This window comes from Mesitornis unicolor, unplaced genomic scaffold (assembly GCF_000695765.1).
Source record: "Mesitornis unicolor isolate BGI_N332 unplaced genomic scaffold, ASM69576v1 scaffold36534, whole genome shotgun sequence".
NCBI lineage: Eukaryota > Metazoa > Chordata > Aves > Mesitornithiformes > Mesitornithidae > Mesitornis > Mesitornis unicolor.
Window position 1 is genome coordinate 3,281 of NW_010181440.1, and position 17,095 is coordinate 20,375.

At 51.6% G+C, this 17,095-nt stretch overlaps 1 protein-coding gene across 1 annotated transcript in view; it reads right to left on the reverse strand.

Moving 5' to 3' along the window:
* Window positions 1-3,132: 3,132 nt before the first annotated feature.
* Window positions 3,133-17,095, reverse strand: part of FRMPD1 (FERM and PDZ domain containing 1) — a gene marked incomplete at its 5' end in the record, with an annotated part of 22,861 nt that continues 8,898 nt past the window's right edge. The window contains 10 exons of the mRNA XM_010183432.1: window positions 3,133-5,369; window positions 6,586-7,395; window positions 8,050-8,197; window positions 8,634-8,816; window positions 10,018-10,113; window positions 10,511-10,637; window positions 12,535-12,671; window positions 12,978-13,097; window positions 14,201-14,326; window positions 16,826-16,921. Of these exons, the coding sequence (XP_010181734.1) occupies window positions 3,133-5,369; window positions 6,586-7,395; window positions 8,050-8,197; window positions 8,634-8,816; window positions 10,018-10,113; window positions 10,511-10,637; window positions 12,535-12,671; window positions 12,978-13,097; window positions 14,201-14,326; window positions 16,826-16,921 (4,080 nt within the window). The remainder of the gene's footprint in view (window positions 5,370-6,585; window positions 7,396-8,049; window positions 8,198-8,633; window positions 8,817-10,017; window positions 10,114-10,510; window positions 10,638-12,534; window positions 12,672-12,977; window positions 13,098-14,200; window positions 14,327-16,825; window positions 16,922-17,095) is intronic.

Here is a 17,095-nt window from a genome sequence, read left to right on the forward strand (position 1 = left end):
GTGGAAATACCTCAGTGTGACAATGCAGAACAAAACTTTTTTATTTTGTGGTGTTAAGGAGCTGTGCAGACAAGAAAGGCAGAGGCACCAGCATGAATGTGCGTACAGAAAATGCCTCTGCTTAAATCTTGTATAAGGGCCTTGACAAGAGTGACACATTCTACCTCAGCAGTACAATGTTGGAAATTGCTTTTCCCCTGATGATGGAGCAGTGGCATCGACCTCATTCACAGTTATCAGTTTGGAAAGGGCAGTGTCAGGAGGAAGGAGCCAGGCTCTGCTCTGGGATGGCCAATGGCAGGACAAGGGGCAATGGTCCCAAGCTGGAGCACAGGAGGTTCAAGCTGAAGATGAGGCCAAAGTTTGTGAGTGTGAGGGTTCTGGAGCATGGCCCAGGCTGCCCAGAGAGGTTGTGGAGTCTCCTTGTGTGCAGACACCCAAAGCCCTGGCCGTGTTCCTGTGTGACTGCTCTGGTGATCCTGCTCTGGGGGGTTGCACTGGGGGAGCTTTCCAGGTTCCTTCCAGCTCCTGATGTTCTGTGATTCTGTGTGATTCTATGTAATTAAAAACTGTCAGGAATTCAGTTTTGCTTCTCTGCAGATGCTTGTTAGAGTGTTTCTGACTCCTGCATCTACACTTGTTGTGGGACATGGGGGAGAGCTTTACGGTATTTCTTTCATCTTGATTAAACCATAAGTAAGGTGAAGTTAAAACTGCAGAACTCACTGGCGAGGAAAATCCCTTCCCAAGGAAAAGGACAATGCTGTTCCAGTTGGGGAATAAAAGATAGGAAGCGAATCCCCAGCAGAGCAGCAGTTCCTGGGTGCACCATGTCCTGCCAGCTTTAAACCAGCTGAAGACTCCGAGTTGTTGAAGCCTACAGCTGATCTTGTGCATCTGATCTAAAGACCGAAAATAAAACGCTTAAACTCCCGTTGCATCCTCACACTTACTGGTGCATGGCACATCACACTGACACACAAGGTTCACTAGCTCGGACGTTCCTGGTATCTGGGATTTGACTGTGCCCTGCACAAAGAGCAGTGACGTATTTCACAGCAGAAAGCATTTCTGAGGCATCTAAGTCAGTGTTACCTCAGCCATCGTTGCTGAAAGAATGACGAAACAAAAACCTCACAGTCAGTGGCTGTGTCTGACCATCAGTGGAAGAAGGACGTGAAGGTCTTTTGGGGTAAATTGCCATCTCGTTTGCTTACGTGTTTTAATTTCTCCTTTACATCAAGAGCCCTTTACACCACCTGAATTCAGTGCTCCCGAGATGGTGTCAGCAGGGCCTGCAGCAGCTGCTGGTGGGCAGGGGGGCTGGATTTATGTTTGCCGCTGCCCACTCCTGTGCTGTGCCGTGAGGGCTCCTCCAGCTCCTGCTCTCACATCCTGCTCATCCACCAGCTCTTGGCATGCAGTCAGAGCTCTGACTTGGGCGTCAGTGTAAGAGACTTGAACTTCCTGAGTTCGCCAGGAGCAGCACGCACGAACCCGAACTGGCAGTGCTGCCCTCCACAGTGGCTGAAGATGCCTTGGCCACCCTGTCCCTGTGCAGACTGCCCTGGGCTGGTGGCACACACAGCAGCAGCTGCAGAGGGTTTGGTGTGGGGCTGCTGAAGGTCGCTGAGTTCCTGAGGGCGGCTGCTTGGCTCTTGGATTCTGCCTGGTTTGGGAGGTCTCTTTGGGGTGCAGCAGCACTCCCTTGTGCCCCAGCTGCCATCCTCTTCCACACCAGGGTTCAGCTGCAGGGACTTGCCTTTAACTCCCTCTGGAAGCACTAAAGAATGGGGAAAAAGTGCGAGTGGCGTCCCTCAGCTGTTCCAGAGCCACTGGACAGTCCTGTCCCCATGGGGAGATGTGGTGAGCATGGGCAGAGCTGGCCACCCCTGGTGGGCTGTCCACACTCCTCTGCAAGCCCCTGGTGCAGACCCCTCTCTCCTGAGCACCCTCAGCTGCAGCAGCTGACCTACTGCAGCGACAGCGCGACAGGCAGCGACAACGCACCATGCAGCGACAGCGCGACAGGGAGCGACAACACACCATGCAGCGACAGCGCGCTGCGCAGCACGCCTGCTGCAAGCACCCACCAGAGAAAGCCAGCTTCTCCCAAACAAGCCCCCAGGTGAGCCACTGGCAATCTCAGACCTGCCTCTGCCCTCCTCATCAGAGGGCACCAAGGCCATGCCTCCAGCACTAGAGCGCCGGTTCATCAGGGATGCACAGTTAGGTGGCCCTAAGGGCAAACAGCTCATACCTTAGCAAGGGATATACTGCACATGAGGGAAAAAGAGCTACTGGTGAGGTTGGGAAAAGGGGCTTGCCATCTCCCAAGGCGGCCAGCAAAATGGGTCACCATCTGCACAGCTGTGAAGGTGGTGTTTCAGACCTGGGGCTTACTCGTTCCTTCTGGAAGCTGCAGATCTGTAAGTAGTGTCGGGGGGAGCGTGTAATCGGGGACTTCCTCAAGCAGAGGAGAAACAGCAGCACTGGCTGACACACAGAAACCACGTCAGAAAAGCAGGATATGGTGTTGCCTCCCTCACCTGGAACAACTGTCTCCTCTGGCCTTGCAAGGAAAAGCAGTGAAACAGAACATAGCTCTGTTCCCAAAGAGGTTTCCATTACAAGCCCAGACACATCCTTGGCCACAGAAGGTGGACAAAGCCACCTGGGTTCCTTCATGCTGGGGCAGGCTGGGATTTGATGTCGCTCTACTTCGGAGTCTGCTTGGAGAGCAAGGAGTGGGGGGGAAGGCAGGCCAAAAGGCTCCTGTCTTTCTCCACAGGTGACTGAAGAAGGCTAAGACAGCACCTTGAGACCTGCAAGGCCTTCGGGAGGTGAGGGACAAGCCCCAGGCAAGGTGCATAAGCCATAAGTATTCTATGAGTTTGCACGTTAGTATGGATTGTGAACGCACAACTAGGCAAAGCAAGGCCGAAGGGTGGTGTGCCCTGCCTTGTGTCCACCCCCTGGCACACCAAGCTGACACGTGTGGCCGTGTCCTCCTGCGACCGTTCTCGAGCTATGGGGCTAAGCATCCTAAGGGGGAGAGCCTGGTAGTGGACAGAGGGAATATGGCTGGGCTTTTCCCCAGGCAGCACACTCACGTGCCACCGAACAGCCCCATTACAGCAGTGGGGGTACCCTGACCTGCTGCAGGAGACAAAACACAGCAGCTCTGAGGGCTGTTAGCTGGCAGGCGAGGAGCTTGGCACCCAGCTCTGGGCAGCCTTGCCTGTGAAGCCACTGCTGAACAGCCTGCAGAAGCTGGTGGTAGGTGCCCACCACGTCCACAAGCGTGGCCCCGAGCTCCTGCTGCCTCTCCTTGCACAGCTGGCAGTGCGTCACCCGGAAACAGGCCACTGCCAGCCGAACCAGGTGGCCGAACGTCACCCTCAGCACGCCCTGCAGCTCTTCCAGGGGCTGCTCTGTCTTCAGGAGCTCCTGGCAGCTGGACAGCAGGTCCCGGGAGGCTACGCCAAGGGCATCCTTGCTCTCAGCGCCCTGCCCTGCGCATCGATCTTGTAGGTGGGTTGCTTGGTTCGCAGAGAGCTTCCCCACAACCTCCTGAAGCTCTGCAGTGTAGGCAAGGAAGCAGGAGAAATCTGCAGGGCTCATCTGTGCTTGGTCCTTCAGCTGGCTGAGGGCTTGGACATGAGGGTCCCACTGTGCCACGTCCCCAGCAAGGGAGACTGGGTAACTGCTCACAGGGGTCCCAGGAAGACTGCAGCTGCGGGGCGGTGGGGTGGTAAGGGGGCCCAGAAACATGGGGACGGGGGTTTCATGTTCCCCCTTGTCATTAGGCCTGTGGAAGCAGCTGATGTAGGACAGCTGACAGCTGCACTTGTCCATCCCAAGCTGAGGCGCGGATGTCGTCTTCATTGTGCAAAAACCCAAGGATCTGGTCATGATGGGGTGAGAAGGGGTCTGCTCGTCCCTGTGGTTAAAGCAGAGGAAGGAGTGTTTTGAAGCCCCACGGTCTCCTGCTCTTTTCCCCAACAAGCCCAAGGGAACTGGGCCTGAGGAGATGGAAAGCCCTAAAGATGGAGTCAGAGGGGAGTCTTTCCCCAACTCAGCAGCCTGTTCTCTGGGATGAGGAGTCTCAACAGGCCACAGGTGATCGTGAGCCACATTTCCTGCGTCTTTTCTAGGCTCTCCTTCATCCAGACTTTGGCTGCTCACTAACTCTTCAGAGGGTGGTGCAGCTTGGGATGTCTGTGTCTCCCCTCTGACAGCGTCAGCCCCCAGGCACCCACTGGTCTTCTGAGAGGCCAAAAGCTTCAGTGGGGTATCCACCTTTTCCTGAGATGGGCTGGGTGATGTGAGGTCTGTCCTCACCCCAGATGAGAGCCAGGAGAGACGAGTGATAACCCCTGACGTGATGCTGCAATCTGTTACGAGCTGGGTTGCATCTGGAAAACCCACGTAGTTTTTCTTGTGCGCTTTCCGTAAGGCCTCCTTGTTTATCCCTTGTCTGCCTTTTGCCTGTGACAAGGCGCTGTCGTCACGATTGCCTTCTCTTTCTTCGCAGGGAGCCGGGACAGACTCCTCGCACGCTGTTTGCCTCCCAGCCGTGGGGAGCAGATCCTCCTCATGGAGAGAGGCCACGCCGGGGCCGCGAGCCGACGGTGGCAGCGTGTGTTCGTTGGCAGCGCAGGTCACCTCTTGGCCCGGGAACGGGGGAACAACACCGACCTCGTGCTGGGCTGCCACCAACTCACCCACCTCCTCCAGTGCCACGTGGGCCAGCTGGCCTCTGGTGGCCACACAGCTCTCCTCGCTTAGCCACCCAGCATCTGTCTTCATGGAGGAGGCAGCTTCAGGAAGGGGCACAGCATGTGCAGGCTGGAGGCCACCGTCCACATGTATGGCAGCACCTGCACTCATCTCCCTGTGCTGGTCACCCTGCAGGCGAACAGCTGAAATGGAAGAAACCACCGAGTCAGTCACTGACTTTGTTTCCATGGTGAAAGGCTCCATTTCCATCAGGCCAGAGGATGGGTCTGTGTCTGTGCTGGCAGCGTCTCTCTGGGCCAGCATGGCAGCAGGACCTCCCAGCTCTGCATCCTCCTCAATGTCCTCTGAGGCCAGGGGAGCAGGGGGCTGAGCGAGGAGTCGTGCAGGGGGTGGCCAAGAGCAGCAGCTCTGCAGAGAGCCTGGCAAAGCCAAGGGAAAAGTGACCTGCGAGGTGTAATCAGTTTTCAGGAAAGATCTCCTCTTCCTCAGGCTCTTGGCATACGTCAGCTCCTTCTCCTTCCCATGCTTCTCCCTTGTCATCAGGTTTTCCCCCAAGCTGTAACATCTTGGTTTCTTTAGGATGCAGGAGGAGTTGTCTGTACCCTGCTGGGATGTCATATTGTAGCCTGTTGGCAAGAAGGAAAAGGAGCAAGTCAGGAAATAGCCCCAGGCATCAGAATATCCATGCATTGGGTTGAAAAGCTCTTAATACAGGTCCTGCAAATGAAAATATAAATACTTGGCAGCAAAGTCCGGCTCCCAAGTGCCAACAGAAACTGTCTCTTATGATCAAGCACCTACTTGGAATCGGGTATGTCAAGAAAAATAAAGAGTCCTGGCCTGGGGCTGCAGAGTCCAGGATCAGTGGTGAAGGGTGCTGCACAGTCTCCCGTTTACTGGAGTCACCCGGTCTGGCTGCGGGTACCACTGCAATTCTCAGTTAAATTTGGTTACATTAGCAGCAGCTACACAGAGCTCTGCCTACAGCTGCAGATTTATTAGCACTGAATAGAAACATCATCAGAAATTACCAGCCTGGCTATTTGGATGACAAAAAAGTCCAGAGATTACAATTTTGTGCCTGAACATTGTATTGTTACCATGGATTAATGCAAAAGCCAGAATTGTCCTAACTACACTCAAAAAAAAACCCCTTAAGAAGTTCAATTCATGTTGAAAGAGCTGATTATTTCACAAACAAAGGTCCTTCCTGAGAAAATGCAACTATCAGGGAGCTGCTCAGCCACAGGGCCCCTTGACCCAGGTTTGTAACGTTAATAATGTTTTGAGCAATAATGTTTTACGGCTTTTGGCTCTTCTCAGCTTGAAGGCAGACAGCAGAGTGGAGGTGCTGCCTGACAGGGGGACCATTTGCCATAAAACTCGCTGTCAGTGCAAGGACACATCTTTCCTGTGATCTGTTTCTGGTACCCATCACTCTTCTCATCAACAGCGATTCAGCCCACATAGAAGGACACACAGAACTTGTTCATGCAGGACATTGGCTTCAGGATCAGGCAGAGTCATGTGTCAGTATTCTGAACTCCTGCAGAAACCCAGGAACTTTCCACAACACCAAACTCATTTGAAAACTGACTCTTTCTGGGATGCAATGCTTGGGTGTGATGACACATCTCACTGCAAAGCTGCAGCTCTGACCCCTGTGTGCCCTTCCACTGCGTTTCTGCTGAAGGAGTAGGACTTCAAAGGTCCTTCAGACATCTCGGGAAAACTATGAAGAGCTGAAGATGATCGCTCCAGGAAGCCTGAGCAGGCAGCAGGCAATGCCCCAGCCCAGGGAGCGGAGGGAAGGCGGCCTGCAGGGCACGGGTGAGGGTTTACCTGCCACGGCATCCGGAGGGCTGAGCCTGTCCGCAGCATCGTAGAACTCCTCCTCGGAGCTGGTGTCACCGAAGCCTGGGGGTGGCTCCAAAATGAGGTCGCTGGCCTCTGCTGTTTGCACTGCTCCACACGGTGCCTCCTCCTGGGCAGACTCATCTCTCCAAGGACTTCTTTGAGGGCTGCAGCCGGCGCTGCTCCTCTCCCCACTGCCTGCCGGGGATACGCTGCAGCACAGGCTGTAATAGCCCATGGTGTTTCTCTCAGACAGCTTGGTTTCTAGCACAGATGCACCAACGTCCTCCTCTCGCTGCTCAGAGGAGCTGTCTTCACAGCCGGGCTTCTCGGCATGTGGTACCTGCAAGAAACAGAAGTAGTCTCCGCTTTCGGCCCTGCTGGAGCCTCCTGCAGCATGAACAGGGAAGAAGTTCTTGTCTGAGCTGCTCATCTCCTGCACTGTTGGCGTGTAGAAGTGGAATAACTGTGGCCCGGAGGAAGAGCAAGCTTCCAACTCATCTTCCTCCAGTGCATCCATGGAGTCGCTGGAGCCGCTTGTCTTAAACCCTCGGCTCTCGGTGTTGGCTGAATCTGAGGCATCGGATGTGCTGTCTACATTGTCCCCCCCGCTGCACTGGTCACAGCCTCCAGCCTGGGGCTCTGTGCTGTCCTTCTCCAGGCGGTGGAGCTCTCCCAACGCCTCTTCACGGCGCACAGGACGGGCACTGTATGCTACAGGAGCGCCTAAGCAGTGCTCTGAGGAGTAATCCAGCTCCCAGGAGTCTTCAGAGTCACTGCAGGTCCGAGATTCATAACCTGAGATTTAAACACATCTGTCAGTCTGCTCTTTGTGGTGGCAAGGAGGAACAGCCAGGCAAGGGCTACGGACTGGTCTGCACAGCAGGGACTCGAAGCCCAGAGAGCTCTGCCCTCACTTGCTCATCAGCATACAAGGCGAAGATGCAATCTGACACACAGGGCCGTAACCCATCAGTGCAGGGCGGGTTCCCCCTGCTTTCTTTGCCTGGTTTTACAGCAGAGGGGGGTGCAGAACAGCGGCCCCGCAACTCGCTGCCCAGAGCCTCAGCGTGCAGCCCCTCGGACTCGAGTTACCCTGCTGCGGGACAGGACAGCACGGCAGAGCAAGCCGTCCCCTCCCGAGCCAGCAGAGGGGAAGACGCTCACCAGGCTGGTAAAAGTGCTCAGCGGCACCTGTGCCACTTTGGCGTCAGGCGCTCGGCCTTCGCTTCTTGGGAAAAGCTGAGACGGCTACGGCTGCTCATGTCTGGGGTTGGGGGAAACCTGGCACTGCCTGCACCAAAACGATCTGCAGATGCCACCGCACACCCTTGGGCCACTGTTCTAGCGTGATGACATTCCCAGGAGGGAATAACACCTCTAACGCTGGAGGATCCACCCACTTTATCCCCATTCTTTAGGAAAAAAATGGCCTTTTTTTTTTAATTTAACCTTCTTCAGCTGAGACGCGGTGCAGTTGCTGTCTTTTCTCTTCCCAGGTAAATATGGAGATATGTGCATCCACAAACAGTCTGTAATAGCCAGTGATGAGGCAGACAAGATCTTTTGCATTGTTTGATTCCAGCAGCAGAGTCAGGAGCTTTTATTATTTTAGGGTTTGGGGAAGGGGGACAGGAAGAAAACAGTAGAAATGTTAGAATAGACAAATACTGCTTGTACCACAATCTGCAGGAACATGCTGCACACCAGAATGACATCCTCCCTCTCCCACACCACCATCACTGCACAGCACTCTGCTTTTGATGATGCACGAAGAAGAGAAATGGTTTTTTTCTCGCATTTTGTTTCTTTGATACATCTCACTGATGAAGGACAGCAAGGAGAATCACTTCTCTTTGGTCATTTTGTATTCTTCCTACGAGCTTTCCCTTCTGAGTCTGTCCTAAGCCTTTTGTAGTGATGAAGCCATCAGCTAAATGTCAGGTTTTTAAACAAACAGATGGTGTGAACAACTCCCCCCATATTCTCTGGCCCCAACACAGCCACATGGTGGCCATAATGAAAGCACCGCTTACCTTTAGATCCTGCAGGTAGATTTTCACCATGCTCACTTTTTCAGACTCCTCTGCAAGCTCCACCCTGCTGATATTTGCAAACTCTGCCAGACTTGTTATGATATTGAGCTTATTATTGATAATCTGGCTCACGCCGTACTTGGCACCCACCAGCAAGGCAACGTACGATTCTCTGTCCTGCAGCTGCAAGGGGAGAGGTTAAATCTGTAGCCAAAATCTGAGCAGGAACCCATCCGCCTGTGCAGGGCAGGGCCTCCTCAGCCACACAATCTTACGCGGTATCTTTGAACACCGGACGCTCTTTACAACCGGGCTGTGACCAGCTGCAAAGGGAGCCCCTCGTTACTCACAGGCCGAGGTCACCTGCTCCCGGCTGTTCTCTTCTCTGGCGCGGGGATCACCAGTTGCCCCATGCCCCCCGCGCAGGTGGCCCCAGAGACGCGCCAGCCATCTAGCGGATCCACGGAGACGGTCAGCAGCAGACGGGCCCAGCCAGACCTGCTGCAGCTGGCTAGAAACTGCAGCTTTGGTTTTGGAAGAAACGTCGACGCTTTTTGTTAGGAGCAGACGCGTAAAAAAATGAACTAAAACCCACATAATTTGGCAGAAGTGTTTAAATTTGCACACAAGTGTAAAGCTAGACAATACTGCAACCTGTCGGTAAGGTCCTCCTCGGGTACAGACCCACCTACACTGCTCAGCGCTCTGTACGAAACAGCTTGTGGTCCACAGTTCAGTACAGATCCACGTGGGGACAGGCAAAGCCACCCTCAAGAAACCTCTTGCAAAAAAAGCAGTGCTTTATTTTGCAGTGAGGTTTACGCGTGGCCAATATATTTTCAGGAGTTTTTGAAACCTCCCCGGATCTCTTAAGTACTTTACAACATACAAAATATAGACAGGACTTGTCAGAAAAGCAAGGGTCACAACTTTCAATTAGAAAAAAATACGCACAGTTACTGTGTAGGCTGGGATGTTATTCACTTCAATGGAACAACGCTGAGTTACCCTAGCAGAGTCCCTTACTGATATTTATCATGATGTCCCAGGACCGGGGAAAGTGGTGTGAGAGGAAACTGCATCACCAGAGCTAATGTTGCGTGTCCTACGAGCACCAAAGTAAAGACAGGGAAGGAGACTCGGTAAGAGGCTGTTAGTCTTCTATCAACAACCAATTTAAAAAGTACTTAAACATTTCTGCTTTAGACAGGGTTTGCTTTGACTGAGACATGATCTTACCCACTGGTGAAGAAAAAGGGTTAAAACTGCTTCCTGTGCCCCATCTTTGCAGTTACTGTCCACGCACACTGCCGTAAGAGATGCACAAAGCAAGGCAACAGACAGTATGCCAGAACCCGACGGTAGAAATAAACAGCACTCATACCATCAGCGTGGCATTGAAGATCCTCCCATTGTACATCTTCAGGTCTCCCAGGATTTGCAGGTAGCTCAGGCGCACTTGGACTGCTGCGAGCATATGCTTCGTTTTGCAAAAGAAGAAAGACTGTTTAGGAACGTGACAGACAAAGACGGTTTGCTGGGTAGCACGCAGGCTAGCAGATATTCTTTTCATAGAGGATTCAGTGTGTGACCAACACATCCAGCTTAGTCAGGATAGCCAATAGATCTGTAGAGCACTATCCCACATTACCCCATTTCCCATCTGGCAACCCCACAAGCAAACTAACACAACGCATTATGCAGGGAAATTAGGGTGCGTGTGCAGCAGAGCAAGTTACAAGAGGAGAAGATGGGATAAAAGCCCCAGGCGGTGCCATAGAGAGCAGACCCGCAGAGGAAAGACGCTGCCTCTTTGGCCCTCAGAGATGCTGCCGCCATCCTGGGCAGCGCCCTGAACCCAGGAGACAACACAGTACCTTCTGCCGAGGGTCAAGCAGCACCTGGTTCCGCTTCATGTGGTAGCTGATGGCTTTCTTGATGTCCTTCCCTCTCATGTTCCGAAGCAAAGTTGGCGAGATGAAATTTTCGATTCCCCAGTCCCTCCTGCCAGAAAGACGGGAAGAGAGCAAAGGGGGTCCCAGCTGTGCTGTCCCCCAACAACACAGGAATGTGCAGAAGGGCAAAGGCACCACGCGAGTCCAGGATGCACCGAGCCTCAGGGTGCTGCTGTGTGATATCCGGATGGCTCATGCGACACGACTGCCACACTCAGGCTCACTTCACTTCTGTGTGCATCTGCTACCGGGTCAGTATATGAGGTTGGAGGAACATACACTTTCATGCAGAATGCCTGCTTTTATGTGGTTATACAGGAGACAAATCTACAAGCCTAGTCAGCATAATGGTCCCAACCTGCCCTTGCCACCCAGGGGATGAAGATTCTGTCTTAACATTCACTTTCCTTTTAATGTCTCCAGCTCCCTAAACCCAAAATTGTGGGCCTTCTGTGCTGCTAAAGAGTTTATCCAGCCCAAGCATTAAATATCCAGGAACTAAGAATGCTGCAGTTGTCACTTCTCACTCCAGGCACAAGTGGTGTTCCCCAGGGCTCGGTTTTGGGGCCAGTCCTGTTGAACATCTTGATCAATGATCTGGATGAGGGGATTGAGTGCTCCCTCAGCAAGTTTGCAGATGACACTGAGTTGGGAGGGAGTGTTGATCTGCTGAGGGCAGGAAGGCTCTGCAGAGGGACCTGGATGGGCTGAATCCATGGGCTGAGGCCAATGGGATGAGCTTCAACAAGGCCAAGGGCCGGGTCCTGCACTTCAGTCACAACAACCCCATGGACGCTACAGGGGACGAGTGGCTGGAAAGGACCTGAGGTGTTGGTGGCAGCAATGCCCATGAGGCAGCAATGTGCCCTTGAGCCAAGAAGGCCAACGCCATCCTGGGGTGTATTGAACTCATTCATGGGATCCATTGGGAAAGGGCAGTGTCAGGAGGAAGGAGCCAGGCTCTGCTCTGGGATGGCCAATGCCAGCACAAGGGGCAATGGTCCCAAGCTGGAGCACAGGAGGTTCAAGGTGCAGATGAGGCCAAAGTTTGTGAGTGTGAGGGTTCTGGAGCATGGCCCAGGCTGCCCAGAGAGGTTGTGGAGTCTCCTTGTGTGGAGACACCCAAAGCCCCGGCCGTGTTCCTGTGTGACTGCTCTGGTGATCCTGCTCTGGGGGGTTGCACTGGGGGAGCTTTCCAGGGCCCTTCCAGCTCCTGACATGCTGTGTGATTCTGTGATTCTCACTCCACTAACTGCACATGGTTGGGTATGTCTGACTGCATGCAATGAATCAGTGGTGCGTGCATGGGCTGGCAGAGGCTTAGTGGTGCAGTTACCACACAAATGTCTGTTACTCAATGACAGGCTCATTAGTTCTTAAAGCAGGGTTGTTCTTCAGGACGAGTCTGGTCTAACAGCACTGACGTACAGCACAGCAAAACTGCTGCTAGTGAAAGCACTTTTCAGTATTTTCTTCCAGATCCCATTACTTCACAGACTCTATCACTTATACTGAAATTAGATAATTCTGATACAGTTCTGGTGGATGAAGAGATGTAAAGTACAGGCTGTGCAAAGCTGATTATCCTCTCTCTTTCAACTACTGCATTTAAGTTGGTATAATGGCAGAAGCAGCCTAAGTTACCGTAAAGATTTTCAATTCCATGTCCCTAGTTACAGATCAGACCCTCCCTCTACTTAGGGACATGCCCAGATGTTATGCTGTCCATATAACTCAAGCAGCTCAGCAGGTTAGTGACAGGGAGGCTTGTGAAGCCACTTTGCCCTAACATGACTGTCACAAGTAAGAGACTGCAGGCTCTTTGGGTCAGAGACAGCCTTCTGCCCAGAGCTAAACACTGGGCAAACATACGGCTGATGCCACTCTCAGTTGGCTCCTTCTTTTGCCACGCTCAGTCACAACATAACAGAAATCTGGGAACTTACTCAATGTATTTCAAGGATACTTTCTGTGGCTGAGCACAAGCGTAGATCCTCTCCTGTATGTGCAGAGCAGCCAGACGTAATGCCACACTGCATTTCATTTCCACAGCAAATCTTTCTTGAAGCACATCGCTGCAGCTCTGGAACAAACAGGACTGAGTTAGCATAGTGACGGCACCTCAAGAAGGCAGAATAAGACCTTTGATACGACTACTGCGTGTCAAATAAAGGGAGCCACCCAGCTCGTTTCAACCCCATTCTGTTAAAAAGCCAAGCATATAAGCTGATTTCAGAATTTAAAGCAAATTGGATCCAAATACTCTCTTTGTAAGTGTTCTGCCTTTCATATTCATGTAACTGAACTGGCCTGAAATATGCTTTGTTTTAAAGCAGAAATGAGAACTGGGTGAGAGGAGATCCTGAAGCATGGAATGCCTCAGTTTCACCTGCAGGTAGAGATATTCGAAGGCAACTGGGTCTTCCTGCAGGAGGTCTAAGGGATCCTTTGGGACAAAGCAAACTCTGAAGAGGCATCGGTAGTCATGAGATTCTCTTTTTTGGACCACCTGCAACAGACAAATGGCATCATGTCACAACTCCTGCTGCAGTCCCCCCCTACAAAAATGCATAGGAAGTCTCTGGCTTTTATGAACTCCCAGAAATCATTTAAAGCTACTGGTAAGTGGGATGACTGCAGATCAGTCATCATCCTTAGCAACTACAAGGAAACATTGCTAGTGTTTGCAATTTTATCTTCGATTCTTCCTCTGGTTTTTGCTTCTTCCTGTGGTAGCTTGGAAGTCCTTTGACAGCAGAACTTAATTAAATATCCACTGATCTCATACACTTGCAGTATAACTAGGACAGAGGCTTCAAGGCCATATGATAATGACAGAAGGAGGGACGAGCTTCTCTGCTTTTAAGTTCAGTCATAAGATAAAGCAGCCCTGAACAGACACTTGGATCATCACGATGATGTCAATACAATGTTAAGACCCATGGATTATACATTAGCATATTTTATTCAGGGCAAACCTCCTGCCAGCTTACCAACTGAAACAAAGCAGAAATTCTCAGGCACGTGCGCTCAGTGGATGGACAGCGTTAGCTACCAAAGCTCTCTGCATCGCAGTGGATCACCAGCCAACAACGTCAACAATGTGGAGATGAAACTCCCAAGTAGGCACCCCCATTCTCACAAATTAGATTAGCTCAGAATTACTAACAGAGCTAACCTCCTGTTTACAGGACACACACTTCTGGTTTAGAATTTAATCGAAGTGGCACAAGACTGGGTTAAATCCCTGACTACCTTGGGAACTGTAAATAGCTGGGCATGCAGCTATTCTAAGGCTGTCTCAAACAGTCCTCTGTAGATGGCCTATCTATTGGCACAAAGCATGCTCAACACAGTTGAATCCAAGCACAGACACAGGCCAAGCAACACCAGCCCATGGGTATCGCTCTGCGGGCTCTCTAAACTGAGCGAGACACTTCTGAAAGTGCCATTTCCCCAGGGGCTCTGGTCAATGCAGTGGTAACACACGCAAGAGGACAGCAGGTCTGGAGACGGGGCCAGGCTCACTCCTTCTTGTGACACCTGCAGAGCTGAGCTCTCTCTGCACCTCCACTGGTCCTGGTACCTCTGCAGGCGAGGGGCTCCTCTCACCTGCTCGATGAACTCCTCCTCATGCAGCAGGTGGATCTTCGCCACGTTGTACTGCTCCTCCAGAGCGAGGGCAAAGTGTGTGATGCTCCGGATGGAGAGCTTCTCCTTCAAGGTGAGAACAATGTCCTGAGAAGGGAGGGCACACAAATGGTCACACTGAGCTGAGACACGGCGGCTGAGCAGTGCCAGCACAGTGCACGAGTAAGGATGAGACCAGCCTGCTGCTGGCTGCTGTGTGGGGGAGCACTCAAAGAGTAGACCCAAAACCCACTGCAGCCAAGAACATGCTTGGTGCTGCAACACAGAGCAAGATTTCTAGTGCTTTTTCACAGGAAACCAGCGCCTGTATCATGTACTGCCTTTCCCTGATGGCAGTCAGCTGGGAAGGAAGTCACAGGAACTGCAGGGGAAGGAAGGAAGTAAGTCACGGGAACTGCAGGGGAAGGAAGGAAGGAAGTCAAGGGAACTGCAGGAGAAGGAAGGAAGTCACGGGAACTGCAGGGGAAGGAAGGAAGTCAAGGGAACTGCAGGGGAAGGAAGGAAAGAAATCAAGGGAACTGCAGGAGAAGGGAGGAAGTCACGGGAACTGCAGGGGGAGGAAGGAAGTCACGGGAACTGCAGGAGAAGGGAGGAAGGAAGTCACAGGAACTGCAGGGGGAGGAAGGAAGGAAGTCACGGGAACTGCAGGGGAAGGAAGGAAGTCAGGGGAACTGCAGGGGAAGGAAGGAAGTCACGGGAACTGCAGGGGAAGGAAGGAAGTCAGGGGAACTGCAGGGGAAGGAAGGAAGTCACGGGAACTGCAGGGGAAGCACAGGAGGCACAGACAAAGGGAGGACAACTCATTTCAGCAGATCAGGGGGACAAGGTAGGGAAACTGAAGCTTGCTGTGGTAGGAGTGCTGTAAGATGCAGACTCCAAGATGTAATAGGCATCAAATCCATTTCCTAAAGCTGCATCTCCTGGGCTGTTTCACGCTGAAAGGTTTTAGTTTGGTGGTAACGAGCACTTTCTGTCACTCTTGATCTGAATGTCTGGTGTTAGCCATTCCAGCTTTCTAGAACTCTTTGACACTTTTTGAAGAACCTAACAAGGACTTGTGAAAAACATTTCTCCCCACCAATAAACAAGAATTTGAGAGTATAATTGTAAAAATCTTACCAAATTGAACTGAAACTGGTGTTTCAGTTGTATTCTGCTGGAACACTAAGTGTCATGGAAATAACTAGGTTTAATTTTGGCAAACAGAAAACACCACCTAAGGTTTGACTGAGTGCAAACAGAAAGAGAACTCCTCTGAGTTCTCACTCAGGCCTCTTGAGGTAAGCATAAATGTTTGACTCACCTCAGTTTCAAGCAAGGATCTCTCAAACAGCAGAGGAACTTTCGCAAACACCTAACTTGGGAAGCATTTCACCCATCTGAGTGGTTCTGTGAGGGTGCCGGCGAGGGCCGCACTCAGCTCCAGCAAGGTAAAATTTGTTACGGGTCAGAGAATTCAGGTGGGAATTCAAATCTCTCTTCACAACTCATCTCCCCTTCCCTTACTTCCTCCTTGCTTTATTTCATTATTCTCCTTTTCACAAGACTTGCAGAGACTTACTTGCACGAGAGACCACAACAGTTCTGTGAAGTCTGGACAAACTAGACAATAAACTCCTTGTTTCTGAGGAAAGTTTTCTGTGCATTATAATCTCCTTGCTTTTCCCCTTAATATTTTTCAGCCTGATAACTCCAGAATGTCTGTCCACCATGCATCTTATCCCCAGTAACTGCACTGGTACAGGATATCATATATCCCTTAATGAAATTACGGCCTCCAATCACTGTGCACGGGCAAATCTTATTAACACCAACATAAACACTGAGCAAGTCAGTCAGATCAGGCTAGGAAAAACTGAGAGTTTGCAAGCCTACGTCTAAACACGGAAGTTATGGAAAGTGCTAGATTAATGGTTCAGGAGAGCAGCAGCTCACGTTTTGAAGAGAATGATGGTAACTTGTCTATAACGCCTCCAAGCACAAGAGATAGTAGTGAGGTGGCACCGCTTTTCTATCTCAAAGGGTTCATAAGTGTTCATGATTCCACCGGGAAATGTTTTCACCCGTGCAGAAATGAGGCTGTAACGTGGACAGGCACTTTAAGTAACAGCTGGCACAACTGCACAGCTGCTGAGTTCACACGGTACCCAAACCTGGGCTCCGCTGTTCGGGTCCCAAGCCAAGACACTTGTTCTCCTCAGGGATGCACACTGTCCCAGCGATATTAAACAACCTCCTCTGTATTCTGCCACGTGGTTTCCAAGGAAAAGGGTGGTGTCAGTCCCCCACCAACCTGTCCTCTTTGCCCAACCTCAGTCACACTTCACAAAGCTGCAATGGTCTCGTAGTCAAGTTCCTGCAAGTTCTGTGAAAATCAGTTGCTAAGAAGAAAACAGAGGTGAACCAAAGCAGTGCCTCCTTGGCAGGAAGGCCATGGCAAATCTAGCATGCTCAGCATCAGCCAGCGATCCAGCTCATACTCGCTGGCCAATGCAACCAAGAGGCTGCAAGTTCCACTGCATGCACATTTGCTACGGGATTTAATTCAGGTGGTGGGAACAAAGACACACAACCAAGCATCATTACCTTCACAGTAGTGCTCTTCTCAAACCTGAAAGCCTTCGTCTGTCCATTTTCCAAGTATACCTTGAGAACGTTGGGCATACAAAGAAGAGAGCTCCCCTGCAGAGCAAAAGCAATAGCACTAATCCTTGGACATCAGGCCTCCGGGCACCAGGCTGCTCTGCCTGACACAGCACATCCTTGTACAAATGAAAATCTTTCTCTGCTTTTGCAATCCTTTTCTGTGGCACCAAGCTTTATTTCCCGATTATGGGAATGGGGAAAAAGGGAAAG